At 51.1% G+C, this 12,869-nt stretch overlaps 4 protein-coding genes across 9 annotated transcripts; 2 read left to right on the forward strand and 2 right to left on the reverse strand.

Moving 5' to 3' along the window:
* Nucleotides 1-223: 223 nt before the first annotated feature.
* On the forward strand, nucleotides 224-2,945 carry LOC9645601. The gene has a single exon (XM_002975804.2). The coding sequence runs from the start codon at nucleotides 627-629 to the stop codon at nucleotides 2,880-2,882; it is 2,256 nt and encodes a 751-aa protein (XP_002975850.1). The 5' UTR covers nucleotides 224-626; the 3' UTR covers nucleotides 2,883-2,945.
* LOC9645602 (ATP sulfurylase 1, chloroplastic) lies at nucleotides 2,882-5,111 on the reverse strand. Its single transcript, XM_002975984.2, has 5 exons — nucleotides 4,358-5,111; nucleotides 3,824-4,229; nucleotides 3,500-3,760; nucleotides 3,347-3,433; nucleotides 2,882-3,289 (listed from the first exon to the last, which is right to left on the reverse strand). Exons 1-5 carry the CDS (start codon nucleotides 5,005-5,007, stop codon nucleotides 3,167-3,169), a joined length of 1,527 nt encoding a protein of 508 aa, XP_002976030.2. The 5' UTR covers nucleotides 5,008-5,111; the 3' UTR covers nucleotides 2,882-3,166.
* Nucleotides 5,112-5,420: 309 nt separating this feature from the next.
* On the reverse strand, nucleotides 5,421-6,566 carry LOC9645994. Of its 2 annotated transcripts, none has more exons than XM_024680832.1 (3): nucleotides 6,431-6,566; nucleotides 6,322-6,353; nucleotides 5,421-6,087 (listed from the first exon to the last, which is right to left on the reverse strand). In XM_024680832.1, exon 3 carries the CDS (start codon nucleotides 5,987-5,989, stop codon nucleotides 5,492-5,494), a length of 498 nt encoding a protein of 165 aa, XP_024536600.1. In that variant the 5' UTR covers nucleotides 5,990-6,087; nucleotides 6,322-6,353; nucleotides 6,431-6,566; the 3' UTR covers nucleotides 5,421-5,491. The 2 variants fall into 2 exon arrangements, with proteins under 2 accessions (XP_024536600.1, XP_024536599.1); XM_024680831.1 differs by having other exon boundaries at nucleotides 5,421-5,969; nucleotides 6,020-6,353.
* Nucleotides 6,567-6,890: 324 nt separating this feature from the next.
* Nucleotides 6,891-12,869, forward strand: LOC9645995 (ABC transporter D family member 1). Of its 5 annotated transcripts, XM_024680830.1 has the most exons (27): nucleotides 6,894-7,081; nucleotides 7,168-7,247; nucleotides 7,298-7,586; nucleotides 7,644-7,868; nucleotides 7,932-8,129; nucleotides 8,176-8,630; nucleotides 8,676-8,811; nucleotides 8,858-8,936; nucleotides 8,992-9,230; nucleotides 9,282-9,586; nucleotides 9,637-9,748; nucleotides 9,794-9,952; nucleotides 10,009-10,108; nucleotides 10,156-10,264; nucleotides 10,340-10,430; nucleotides 10,494-10,615; nucleotides 10,677-10,826; nucleotides 10,875-10,947; nucleotides 10,996-11,176; nucleotides 11,224-11,382; nucleotides 11,438-11,635; nucleotides 11,686-11,940; nucleotides 11,988-12,175; nucleotides 12,227-12,279; nucleotides 12,336-12,414; nucleotides 12,469-12,637; nucleotides 12,698-12,869. In XM_024680830.1, exons 2-26 carry the CDS (start codon nucleotides 7,201-7,203, stop codon nucleotides 12,556-12,558), a joined length of 4,092 nt encoding a protein of 1,363 aa, XP_024536598.1. In that variant the 5' UTR covers nucleotides 6,894-7,081; nucleotides 7,168-7,200; the 3' UTR covers nucleotides 12,559-12,637; nucleotides 12,698-12,869. The 5 variants fall into 5 exon arrangements, with proteins under 5 accessions (XP_024536595.1, XP_024536597.1, XP_024536593.1 ...); XM_024680827.1 differs by having other exon boundaries at nucleotides 6,891-7,081; nucleotides 10,875-11,176; nucleotides 12,707-12,869; XM_024680825.1 differs by having other exon boundaries at nucleotides 6,892-7,081; nucleotides 10,875-11,176.

The following is a 12,869-nucleotide window of genomic DNA, read 5'->3' on the forward strand; positions in this document are numbered from 1 at the left end:
GATCTCACTTGTCAAGAGAGCAATAAACTGGATTACGTTGTGACTTGTCTCCTTGAATCACTTCCCAGTCAAAAGGAATTAACAATAACTAATTTATAAAAAGTAATACTTCGTTACTAGAATATTGTCAAAATTAAATAAAAAGTAAAAACTGAAAAAAATTGAATTTGTACCTGGAGCTCTGGTGGACGATGATCTCAAGAACAAATTGTCAGAGGAAGATTAATTAAAAGGCCAAGAAGAAGAAAGAAAGAAAGGAATGAATGTAATGTAGGCGTATTAAGCTTTCTTTCCATAAATGATAACTGTCCTCGTTTACTCCCCCATAGCATAGCTCTCAAAATAACATTCCATACTAGCCATAGCAGCCGTTGCTCAACAATCTCCTCTTCTTTCTTTCTTGCTGTCCAAACAAGAAAGTAGTGAAACTGTAAAGAATCAATCGGGGCGAGCGAGCTCTCAATCAGATCAGCGAGAAAAGAGCAACAATCAAGGAAGAAAAACGAGTCACAGAACAGGGACTTTTGCAAAGGTGAGTGAGTGAGTTCCAATCCTTCCAAGCAAATGGAGGAGTAGAGAGAACTTTGGAGTGTATGTAGAGAATCAATCTCAGTGTAGAGGGAGCTATGGCCGGAGATCACTCTAGAGGTGGGGGCGATAGAGTAGCAGCAGGGACGAGCAAGCAATCTAGCGGTAATACCAACGGCAGCTTTGGAGGATGGCTCCAGAGAGTGCGAAGAACAGGCGAGTATAGCGACGTGCTCGTCCGGTTTGGCGACTCGGCCGAGTTTAATCTCCATCTTCTTCCACTCAAAAACGCTTCCTCATTCTTCCGCGAGCTCCACAACCAAGACCAAGAAGAAGAAGAAGAACAAGGAGGAGAAAGCCACCACCAAGTAGAGCGAGGAGAAGGAGAGATCCTCGATAGCTCTCGCAAGAGTGCAAGGAAGAAGATCCAGCGGGAGAGAGAAGTGGTGGAGCTCGACCTTTTAGGCGGCGCCGCCGCCTTCTCCACGGCGGCGGACTTCTGCTACCTCATCAAGCCGGCCTTCACATTCTCAAACGTAGCGCGAGTCCGATCGGTGGCGGCGGAGCTGGGCATGCCCGACCTGCTCGACTCCGCCAAGCGCTTCCTCTACACCAGCGTCTTCAGCCACTGGCGGTCGTGCGCGGGCTTCCTCCAGCACTACTCGCGATTCGGCGACTCCCCCGTGGACGACTACATCGAGTCGCGCTGCCTGAAAGTCCTGGCCTCGGCGCTCACCAAGGCCTTCGCGGACACCAAGCACGTCTCCGTGCCGCTCCCCCGGAATCTCTCCTCCAAGAGCGCCGGAAGAGGCTTTCTCGAGGGTGGCAGCAAATGCCCGGCCGCGGCATCTGGTGGCGCCGCCGCTTCCTCGGGCTCCTCGACACTCGGATCGTCCGGCTCGCCGTCCACAGCTCCGCCCAAGGCCGCCGCCGCCGCCACCGCCGCCACCACCACCACCACCACTTGGCACTGTTCTTCCTCGCCGTGTAGCTCGCTCACCGAGGTGCTCGTCACCATGGCGTCGCGGTTGCCCGACCTCTACATGGCGCCGCTGGTGGCGACGCTGGTGGAGGCGGACGTGAATCTCAGCCTCAAGTGCCGCCAGGGGAGGAACGTCCGCGCGTGGCTCTCCCACGTCCTGCGCGACGAGTGTGGATCGCTATCGCCGCCCTCGTCCTCCTCCTCGGGCCACCGCGCGCGCTGCTGGATCGTCATCGCCCTCGCCGAGATGCTCCTCCGCCGCTCCTCCTCGCTGGAGCTCTCCTCCCAGTACTGGTGTAGCCTCCTAGAGCACGTCGAGGAGCTCCTGGCGCTCGAGCGAGAGAGACCCTTCTGGAATGCGGGCGTGGGCGATCGATCCAAGCACGTGGGCGTCGAGATCGCGCAACTGGGTTCCCAAATCTGGCCGCGCCTCCGCGGGATCCACTCCCAGCTCGAGCAGCGCATCGGCGCCAGCCTCCACGAGCTGGACGACTACCTCCATAGCTACCGCTTCTCGGCGCCGACGCTACTCTCCCTCGTCACCCATTTCGTGGAGAATCGTTGCGATGGAGGGAGCAAGGAATCGCTGGAGCAGCTCGAGGAGGTAGCGGCGGAGGTGGACGGCTGCCTGTGGATCTTCGCGGAGGAGACCCCGCCCGCGATCACGCCCAAGCACTTCGTGGAGATCTTCTCGGCTTTCCCGGCGCAGTCCCGCGCATCGCACGACTCGCTCTACTCCTCGATTGACCGGATGCTCTCCAAGGCCATGGCGGATCATCGCGAGGACGCCGCGGAGGAGATCCAGGCGCTGTGGCGGCTCGTGGATTGTGACAAGCTGAGCCCGGCAGTGCACGATCGAGCGCTCAACAACCCATCCTTCCTGTGCCAGCCCCACGTCCTGGAGAGGGTGCTGAGGATCCACAGCGAGGAGCTCGCGGCTGGCAACCATGGCGGCGATCGCCAGGACCTCAAGAACATCATGCACAAGGTGATCAAGGCCAGCCTCAAGCTACTCGAGGAGAACTCGCGGCGGTCCAAGGAGATCCTCCAGCTCCAGAACCAATACTCGGCCCTCCTCCACCTCGGCAAGAGCAATCCCGGCACCACCAAGCTCCGCCCGCCATCCTCTCTCGATCCAAGGTCCTCCTCTTCCGCTCCGCGAGAGTTTGATCACGACCAAGAGGAAGTTGACGAAGATCTCCGGGTCGAGGACGAGGACGATCTCTCGCGGCTGCCGTTCAAGAAGAAGCACGATACCGAGGACGAGGAAGACGAGCACGTCGTGGGCCTTGTCCAGGCACCGCAAACACCCATGGTGGAAGCCAGAAGATCTTTGCACTGCCTCACAGTAGGAGAGATCCTTGCTTCCTAGAAGAAAACCATTCGGATTGTAAGCTAGAAAAGGAGAAAACCATTCCTGTTAACCATTGTATCACCTCTCTCGGACCTTCTCGGACTCACTCATCTCGGACTTACGGACTTGGATGGAAAAAGCATCCATTTCAATACGAATTGAAATGCTCTGTTGCTCTTCTGTACACTAGGATGCTTGCTTGCTCTGGACGGAGCTCCAACTTCGGTTGGATCCATCCTAGCTATAAGTGATAGATCATTGCGGCAGCCTCTCTCCCTCCCCCCTCGGTTCACCAGGAGTGTTTATGGCGATGTCGCGGTTGCCTCCTTGGCTTTGCTTTGGTAGTATTCAACGAGGACTTTCCAGCCCCCGGGGCACATGAACCCGTCTGGTGGACTTTCGCCGCTCTTGGCAAAGTTTCTCATCTGCATTTCCAGAAAGCTCGTTAATTTAAAAGGATGCAGAATAAAAAGAGCACAAACCTTGGTGCCAGAGATGAAGACGAAATCCTGAGGTCTCGAAGGATCAAAGAACGCCATTTTGCTCTTCGTTTTGTCATACGCCGCCACCTGAATCCAAAAGAGAAGTGAACAAGATATTAGTTTCCGCAACTCACGAGCACAAAGGAACGTTACCCTGAAAGGAAGGATGTTCAAGCGCTCCAATCCAGGAGCCATGCTGAGAACCAGCTTCCCGTGGTCCGCGTCATACAGATCACGTTTTTCAATGGGGTGTCCCATTCCTGCCGGATCACGGCCAACGATGTAGAAGTTGGCACCCGCGTTGATTCGAGCTTTGGCGTGCCATTGGACTTCCGTTGGCCCGGCGTAATGCATTGGCGAGGGGAAGATTGCCACCACCGTTGTCTCTGGATCCAACACACCTGCTTTGAGAACCTTCACAAAGACAATGACAAATGTAAGAACGTAGAAAACACGCCGCGAAAATAAAAATCAAACCTCGTCGTGCTGCCTCATACGCCACTCGAGAGGAACATCGTCGGCCTTTGTGAAGCCACCAAGAGGATGGAGCAGTAGAATTGGATTCTTATACCCCATCTCCAGCAGCCTCCGTCGCGTGTCCGTCATCAAGAGCGCATGGCCGTTGTGCACCGGATTCCTCAGCTGGAATGCAAACACCGCGTCGGCCTTCCTTCTCGCAAACTCGGCACGCAACTCCATCGGCGAGAGCCTGTAGTGATCCAAGCCATCGTTGTATTTGACGCGCTTGAGAACCTCCAAGTCCCCTCCAATCAACCAGTTACCCGCATTGGTGATGGACTCGTCGACGTAAGGCAAGCCAGGAGCAGTGGTTCCCCAAGTCCTCGCGATTCGCTCCTCCTTGTTATGTTTGTAAATCTCGATGCTGGAAAGAGCAAACTAGAGATTAGTGGAAAAAAGAAAGATAGCGACAAGCTCAATCAGTGAAGCAGCACAAACAAGCAAAAACTTGGACATGGTGGAAATGGACTAAAGAAATGGACAAGCACTTACTTGGAGAGGATAGCCACCATGTCGCCTTGGGGACCAACGAGCGTTACGCTACTGGCGTTCCCAATGCTCTCCTTTTGCTCGTCGTCAATGGCCAGGACGATGGGAATCGACATATTCGCGAGGAGTCCATTGGGCATGCGCAGCGAATTGAAATGCAGCGCCTGCAAGTACTCGGCCTGGCGCATGAACCCCTTGAGCGGGCTCGCCCATCCCTCGCTCACGACATGGATCCACTCCAGATCGATCTGGCCGATCTTCACCTGGACCAAACCCCTGGCCTCGGATTCCTTCTCCGCCGCCTTGGAATCCGGCACCAGCAGATCCACCAGCGCGCCGCCGTCCGGCTCAATCAGTTCCGCCGCCGCCGGCTTGGCGCTGGCGCCGAGAAACGCCCCATTTACCTCGAGAACTCTGTCGATCTCCGCGACCCTGGGCGTAACATCCCTTTCCCGCGGCATCCTGCGATCGCTGGCGGTGAATCTGGCGCTCAATCGAGTGGATTGCTGGAGGCCCGCGAAGAAATGCGATGCCGCCGGAGCTTCCACCCTTTCCTGCCAAGAAATTAGGGCTTGAGAGGGCGCCGAAGGCGACGGACGGTATGGCGCCGCAAACGTGACGTCCCTGCCATACAATGTCGCTAAAGGCGCCATGGCCTCCTCTTAAACCCTAGAAAATCGATCGATCGCGAGCGAGAGGAGAAGAGGAGGAATGTTTCTAGAGCTACACTCGTTCCAAAGTTAATTTATACTGCCCTTTTCCACCATAGCCTTTGAGCCTCTGGTTTTTTTTTTTTTTGCAATAGCAAAATCTAGCCGATTTCCGGGACAGGTACGGAAGACGTTCGTGGCAGCTTCCGAGTGACACGTGGTAGCGATTTGCACTCGTGGCCGGCCCCTGGCCGTCGATGGACGTGACCTTTATTTAGGCCGACGGACAGGATTCCCGCGCTGGTTTCGGACCAGGGGGGACTCACCTCCAACGTTGGAAGCCAATTTTGACTTCTTAGCAAAATTACGACGAATATGCCACTTTTTCATTAGCTTCCCTAAAAGGAATAGTTTTAGAATATGCTACGAAATGGATATGCCGTTTTTCGTTATATGGATCTTCGAATATTCCAGTCTTCTCTTACTCTCAGCTCAAGTCCATGGCACTGGCTTGGCCATGGCCGCCGGACGCCGGAACAGCGATTTGGCGGAACCGCTCTAACTCAAAAGGCCTGGTCTCACACCGCCGCTTCACACACCTCTCGAATCCTCCTCCATCACTGCTGGACGGGCTCGAGGGGATCACCGCCATGGCAGCGGTGGAAGATTCCCTCTTCCTCCTCACGCCCCTCGCCGCCTCCTGCTCCGCCAGCGTCAGTGGAAAGATCTGGCCACTCACGCGGCAAATGCTACTGTACGCATCATACAGGATCCTCTGGTTGCAATTCTTGTCACAGACGTGAGAGCTCCCAGTGGAGAGGCAGCGGTAAAGGTTGGCCCAGACGTGCTCGACCTGGCACGAATGGTTACACCTGTGGTAGCCACCGGTGGTAGCACCAACGCCACCGTTACCATTACCACAGAGGCTCGAGAGATAGACCACATTGGTGCCACCGATTGGCAATCTGCCACCATCAAACTCCATGGTTTTCGAGATTGATCAGCTTTCTTTCACCTTTGGGTTCTTTTTCCGCGAGAATCGATTGATCGATGGTGAGACCGCTGCCTCGTCCCTCCCGAGACCTGCCATCCGACCCGTGACAAGGAAAACCCCCAAGCACCCGCGTCAATCTGGTGAAACTGGAATGAAATATCGAGAAATCCTAGTACAGGCCAGCAATGTGAGAGATTTCTAGACCCCCCCGCATGAGAATCGAGCGAAATTTCGAGGCAGAGCATGGGAAAGAGCGAAATTTCGATGTGAAGAAACCCCCAGTTGGAAGAAGAGCGAATGAGGAGGAAGAGAAGGCGCCATACCTTTCAGGAGAGCGCCGGTTCTCGCCGTAGCCCTGTCGACGCAGGAGAGCGCGAAAAGATGTTAGAACACAAAACCCTGGCGATGGAATTCCTGAGAGAAATGCCGCACCTGGACAGCAGCAGAGATTTGCGCGGCGCTTGCGATGGCACAGCACCTCCGCCCTGGATTTGCCCTGGCGCCTCGACAGCGCCTTGTCGCTCGCTCCGCACTTCCCCGCGCAGCGAAATGCTACAAACAAACAAAAAGGCCTAAATTTTTCCCCTTGTAAGCTTGGCCGTCGATCTCCCTGTAACCAACGGCTGGATTTGCAGGAGTTTGGTGATCGACGACAGTGAAGTTTTCACGTGTTTTGTGTCACTCGAAACGCTGAGAGGCCCACAAAGTCAACAAAGCGGATGAGCGACCGCTCGTCCTGGAGGAAGCGATCGCTCCACAGCATATCCTTGTGCAAGGGAGGGAATATCTCAGAGGTTACAAGTGAGGGTCTCGTGTTAAGATCTATCACGGGAAGTACCAGGTATCGATCCAGGATTGAGTGACCAACTGTTCACACTGGGAGCAAAAGGGATTTTGACAAGATCTAGCTTACTTTAACACCTGTTCACACGAACGTGGCTAAATTATAGCGTATGGTTTCCCATTGCACCCAACGTTGTCGTCTATGCGGGAAATTCCTTTGTGCGAAGTCGTGGAGCCCTAGAATGGGACAGGAGCTGCGATGGCGCGTCTCCGGCGCTTAGGTCTGGCGCCTTGATCCAGGTACGTGAAATTTCGCCCAGCGGCAGAACTTCTTGGATTGGCGCTGATGATTGGAATGTCGATCGGGTGTGGGATGGGGATCATAGCTGCTGCGCATCGGATCAAGCTCTAGTGCAGCCATGCCATCGCTACAGATCGCTCAGGCCCTCCGGCCTAGCTCAAAGAGGTAGGTCTTTTGCCTTTCTTTTGGCTTGTCGACAAGGATGCCACTTACAGGAGAGCGCTAGCGATCACGGCAGCCGTGCTGATTGCCGGAGGAGGTTTTGCTTATGCGAGCTCGGTCTTGGCGCAGAGAAACTCCGCAAGAAAGCTCGTCTCGCAGAATGGAATTATTCCGGAAAGGCCAACCAGTCAGGTCGACGCTAGCATTGAAGCAAATAAATCTACTCGCTCTCGAAAGCCAAGAAAGAGTGGTCTAAAGTCTCTGAAGATACTTCTTGGCATTCTGTCTGCCCAGCTCGGGAATCGTGGGGCGAAGTATCTTGGCTACCTCGTTGCGATTGCGGTATGCGATCACCTTATTCGTTCTGGCTCTTAACAACTTTATTTTATTTTTACGCAGGTGTTGAAGACTACACTCAGTAACCGGCTTGCAAGAGTTCAAGGCTTTCTCTTCCGTGCCGTGTTCCTGAAGAGGGTGCCGCTGTTTATACGTCTTATAACGGAGAATGTTATTCTATGCCTTCTGCAATCAGTGCTTATATCAACGACGAAGTACCTTACTGGCAACTTGTGCCTGCATTTTCGGAAAATCCTTACTGACCGAATTCACCACGACTATTTCCAGGTAGGAAGGGAGATCTTACTGGTGTTGATGTTTCGATAGTTAACTTGGTCTATGTTCTGGCAGAACATGACGTACTACAAGATGTCTCATGTGGATCGCCGTATTTCCAACCCTGAGCAGCGCATTGCCAGTGATATCCCGAGGTTCTGCACTGAACTTTGCGATCTGATACAGGAAAACATCTCTGCCGTATTTGACGGACTTCTGTATACTTGGCGATTGTGCTCTTATGCGAGTCCAAAATATGCATTTGGAATTCTAGTAAGTAACGTACGGTTGAGGCTTTTCGTAAAACTCTTTCTTTCAGGGGTATGTGATCGGCGCAGGTGTTATCACCGGGACTTTGTCACCACCTTTCGGGCGACTCATGTCTACGGAACAACAGCTTGAGGGTGACTACAGGCAACTCCACTCTCGACTAAGAACTCACTCCGAGAGCATTGCTTTTTATGGGGGACAGGAAAGAGAGGCATCGATCATCTCTCAAAGATTCAGATCGCTCTACAAGCACCTGGGCTCTGTCCTTTACACCCAGTGGTGGTTCGGAATGATTCAAGACTTCTTATTGAAGTATTTGGGAGCGACGTTTGGTGTTGTTCTGATCATTGAACCCTTTTTCGCTGGCACACTGAAGCCTGATCATTCGACATGGGGCCGTGCTTTGATGCTTAGCAACATGCGGTATCACACCAGCGTAATTATTTCGCTTTTCCAGTCTATGGGTGTTCTAGCAACAACTCCACGTAGATTATCTCGAATGAGGTACGAGATCTCTTCATATGACCAGTTGGCTGATTTTCCCTTCAGCGGCTATGCGGACCGTATTTACGAGCTTATGTCAATTGCAAGAGATATAAGAGTGGTTGGTGGAAATGCTAAACGCAATAAGGAAACCGGGAGCTATTTTGTTGAGGCCAACTATATCGAGTTTGAGGGAGTAAAGGTAATTCTTAACGTCTCGGAACAATATTCTGAAAGTATGCTTGCAGGTAGTCACACCTACGGGAGCTACTTTGGTCGAGGATTTGACGTTGAAGGTTGAGCCCGGATCTAATCTATTAATTACTGGTATGGCAACATGGTGCCTTTGCATGTCGTCTTTAATGTGCCTTTCGGATCTCAGGCCCGAATGGAAGCGGCAAGAGCTCGCTGTTTAGAGTTCTCGGGGGCCTCTGGCCCTTAGTGTCTGGTCGAATTGCAAAGCCGGGAGTAGGCTCGGGCCTGAACCATGAAATTTTCTATGTTCCTCAACGTCCTTACACATCCATCGGAACTTTGCGTGATCAGCTGATCTATCCTCTTACTCCAGCCGAAGAAACTCAGCCTCTCACTATTGACGGCATGCGCGACCTACTAAAAAACGTACGCTTTCCAGTCTTGGCTTGTATATTTTGCTAATTGTATGTCGTTCAGGTTGATTTGGAATACCTGCTTGATCGTTATCCCTCGAGTCAGGAAGTGAATTGGAGTGATGAACTTTCCCTTGGGGAACAACAGAGGCTTGGAATGGCACGCTTGTTTTATCACAGACCCGCATTCGCTATCTTAGATGAGTGTACGAGCGCTGTCACGACCGACATGGAAGAGCGCTTTTGTGCAGAAGTAAGGGCCATGGGTACCTCATGCGTGACCATATCTCACAGGCCTGCGCTGGTCGCTTTTCATGATACAGTTCTATCTCTTGATGGCGAAGGTGGATGGAATGTACATTACAAGAGGTACTTGCAGTTCATTTCCTTATCATCTTAAACTAACCTTGTCCTTTTAGAAATGCTCCTCCTCTTACCTTGCCGGAGACCACCAAAATGACTGTTGCAGAGGACGTCACTGATCGTAAAAGTGACGCTTTTTATGTTCAGAAACTCTTTTCTGACACGAAGGTAAGAACTGTGTTAAAGTTGAGTTTTCTAACACTTAACATTCAGGATGATCCTACGCAAGATTCGAAACCTCAAGATTCTTACGTTCGTGCAGTTCTTGCAGTTTCTCCTCCACGAAGTTCTGGCATTGTTCCTTCTGTCCCTCGATTGCAAATTGAGCAGCAGAAAATGCCTGCACGAGTGTCCGCGCTTTTGAAAATTTTGGTATGGCATTTCATATGTTCGAACTCGTTTCTGATTTTTTGCGGCTTCTTGAAAAGGTACCAACGCTGTCTGACAAGCAAGGAGCCCAATTGGTTGCGGTTGCGTTATTGGTGGTGGGGCGAACGTGGATTTCTGATCGCATTGCCGACCTTAATGGTAGTGACGCTCACGGTTTCCTTCTTATCGTAGCTTTTGTGACGCAGGAACAAGTGTCAGGCATGTCTTGGAACAGGACAAGTCAGCGTTTATTCGGCTCACTGGTGTCAGCGTGTTACAAAGCGCTGCTTCATCTATCGTAGCACCATCCTTAAGGTCTCTAAGATATATCAACTGATCCTTAAGGTCTCTAAGATATATCAACTGTTAAATTTAATTTTTTGTCTTCAGGTACTTGACAGCAAGACTTTCCATAGGCTGGAGAAGAAGGTTGACAGAGCATATATCGAAACTTTACTTTAGAAACAACGCGTTTTACAAAGTGAGTTCATCGCTTCTTTTTCGAAGTGCTTGTTTTACGCTGATGCGGATCGCCTTTGCGAAGGTCGTTAATCTTTCTCCCTGCACTGACGCGGATCAACGGTTAACGCAAGATACGGAAAAACTTTGCGGGGACGTGGCCGGTCTTGTTACTGGCATGGTAAAACCACTGGTTGACATCGTATGGTAAGTGTCCAGCTGAAAAGCTTTTGTTTATCTGAAAAGCTTTACGACGCCTGCAATTCAGGTTTACATTGCGGATGAAGATGCTTACTGGAAAAAGGGGCGTCGGCATTTTATATGCATACATGCTACTGGGTCTTGGATTTCTTCGTTGCATCACACCTGATTTTGCGGCTTTAACTAGCCAAGAACAGCAATTGGAAGGATCATTCAGGTTATTCACAAACGGTTTCTCTTATATTCCTGACATTGTTATCTACAGATACATGCATTCTCGGCTCTGCAGTCATGCAGAGTCCGTTGCTTTCTTTGGTGGCGGATCAAGAGAAAAGGCGGTAAGTCAGTTGCATTTGCTTTACGTTTTATTTATCGGCTTTCTGCAGGTCATTGAGCAACGATTTAACTCTTTGCTAAGACACGATCGGAAGCTATTGAAAAAGCGGTGGACATTTGGAGTGGCAGATGAGTTTGTCACGAAGCAGCTACCACACATTGTGACATGGGCGTTGAGTTTGCTTTACGCTGTGGAACATACTGGCGATCGATCTTCGACTTCTGTACAAGGTAGGCAGGGTTCGGTGCCTGACATTTTTTAACCTCTTTATCGGCAGGAGAGCTGGCCCATGATTTGCGTTTCCTAGCCTCTGTTGTGTCCCAAAGCTTTCTTGCGTTCGGTGATATATTGGAGCTGTACAGAAAGTTTCTTGAGTTGTCTGGGGGAATTGCCAGAGTATCAGAGTTGGAGGAACTTGTTCGATCTGCACAACACGGTATGTGTTTACACTATTATTTTCATTTTCATATCTAATAGCGAGCACATTTTAGAGGCCAAACCTGCCTGTACATCTTCTACAGATCCTCTAAAACTGATAGAAGAAACTCGAATTTCGTCAAAGTCATTGCTACTCGAAGATAACGACGAGATTATTTTTTCGGACGTGGACATTGTTACTCCGTCGCAGAAGATGCTTGCCAGAAAGCTATCGTTCAGGGTACAACCAGGACAGAGCATGCTGATAACTGGTTAGCCTCGAAGTCCTTTGTTTGTTCATTGCTAACTGCGATGGTGCCAGGACCAAATGGGAGTGGTAAGAGTTCGCTCTTTCGTGTCCTTGGTGGACTGTGGCCGATTGTTAGTGGATGCGTATCGAAGCCTGGGAAGATTGTCACTGACAACACCAGTATTGAAGTAAGCACCGGCTTAAGTCGAGAAATATTTTACGTGCCTCAGCGCCCGTATACGGCCTTGGGAACTCTCCGGGATCAAATCATCTATCCCTTGACGCTCAACGAGGCAATCATCAAAGTTCTCCATGAAGCGAAGAAAGGTACGTCCGTTCCTCGTTTCAGCCTTCGCCATATTGTCTTTGTGTAGGTGATGCAAGTTTGGGAGTGGACCATGTCGATTCCACTAAAGAAGCCACGGAGCTTCTCGATTCAAAGTTGCGGTTTATATTAGAAAACGTCAGGCTCGTGTATTTGTTGCAGAGAGAAGGTGGCTGGAACACTCCCGCTAACTGGGAAGACATGCTGTCGCTGGGAGAACAACAACGCCTTGGAATGGTATTATTGTAACCTGTGTTTCCAGGTTTTCTGACCCGGGATTGCTGACAGGCGCGACTCTTCTTCCATCATCCGAAGTTTGGAATTCTGGACGAATGCACCAAGTAAGCTCTTAAAGTCTTTCCAGCCGTTTTTCTCACCAAGTCCCATGCGATAACAGTGCTACGAGCGTGGATGTGGAGGAAGGCCTCTACAAGCAGGCTCACGCACTGGGCATCACGATCGTCACAATCTCCCAGGTACTTGCCAAGAGTTATCCAGAATAGAGCGCTCTACTAATTCGTCCCTGCCAGCGTCCCGCCCTCATTCCATACCACTCAAACGAGCTCCGCCTGGTCGATGGAGAAGGAAGCTGGGAGCTGCGATCTATTAAATCAACCTGAGCATAGAGCTGTGTAAAAAAGAAAACGAATCGATTCAGGGCAACTCACTGTACACAATACAAGACACTGGAATCCAGAGGTAAATCCTGGAACCTCGGTTTTTTGCTTTTTTTGTTCTTTCTTCTAACTCCTGTTTTAGCAGTAGCAGCGCTCAAAAGCAAGCATCCAGAAGGCAGCAGCAGCACATTGCTGCTAGGCTGCACCAGTAAAACCAGATTATTATTCTTTTCTTCTCCTTTTTTCCTTGGATCTTAGATGGTTCTTAAGCTCTGTGGTTTTTTTAGAAACTTACCATCCTTCCAGGCAGCCAA

The sequence above is a fragment of the Selaginella moellendorffii genome, unplaced genomic scaffold (genome assembly GCF_000143415.4).
Source record: "Selaginella moellendorffii unplaced genomic scaffold, v1.0 SELMOscaffold_29, whole genome shotgun sequence".
Taxonomy (NCBI): Eukaryota; Viridiplantae; Streptophyta; class Lycopodiopsida; order Selaginellales; family Selaginellaceae; genus Selaginella; species Selaginella moellendorffii.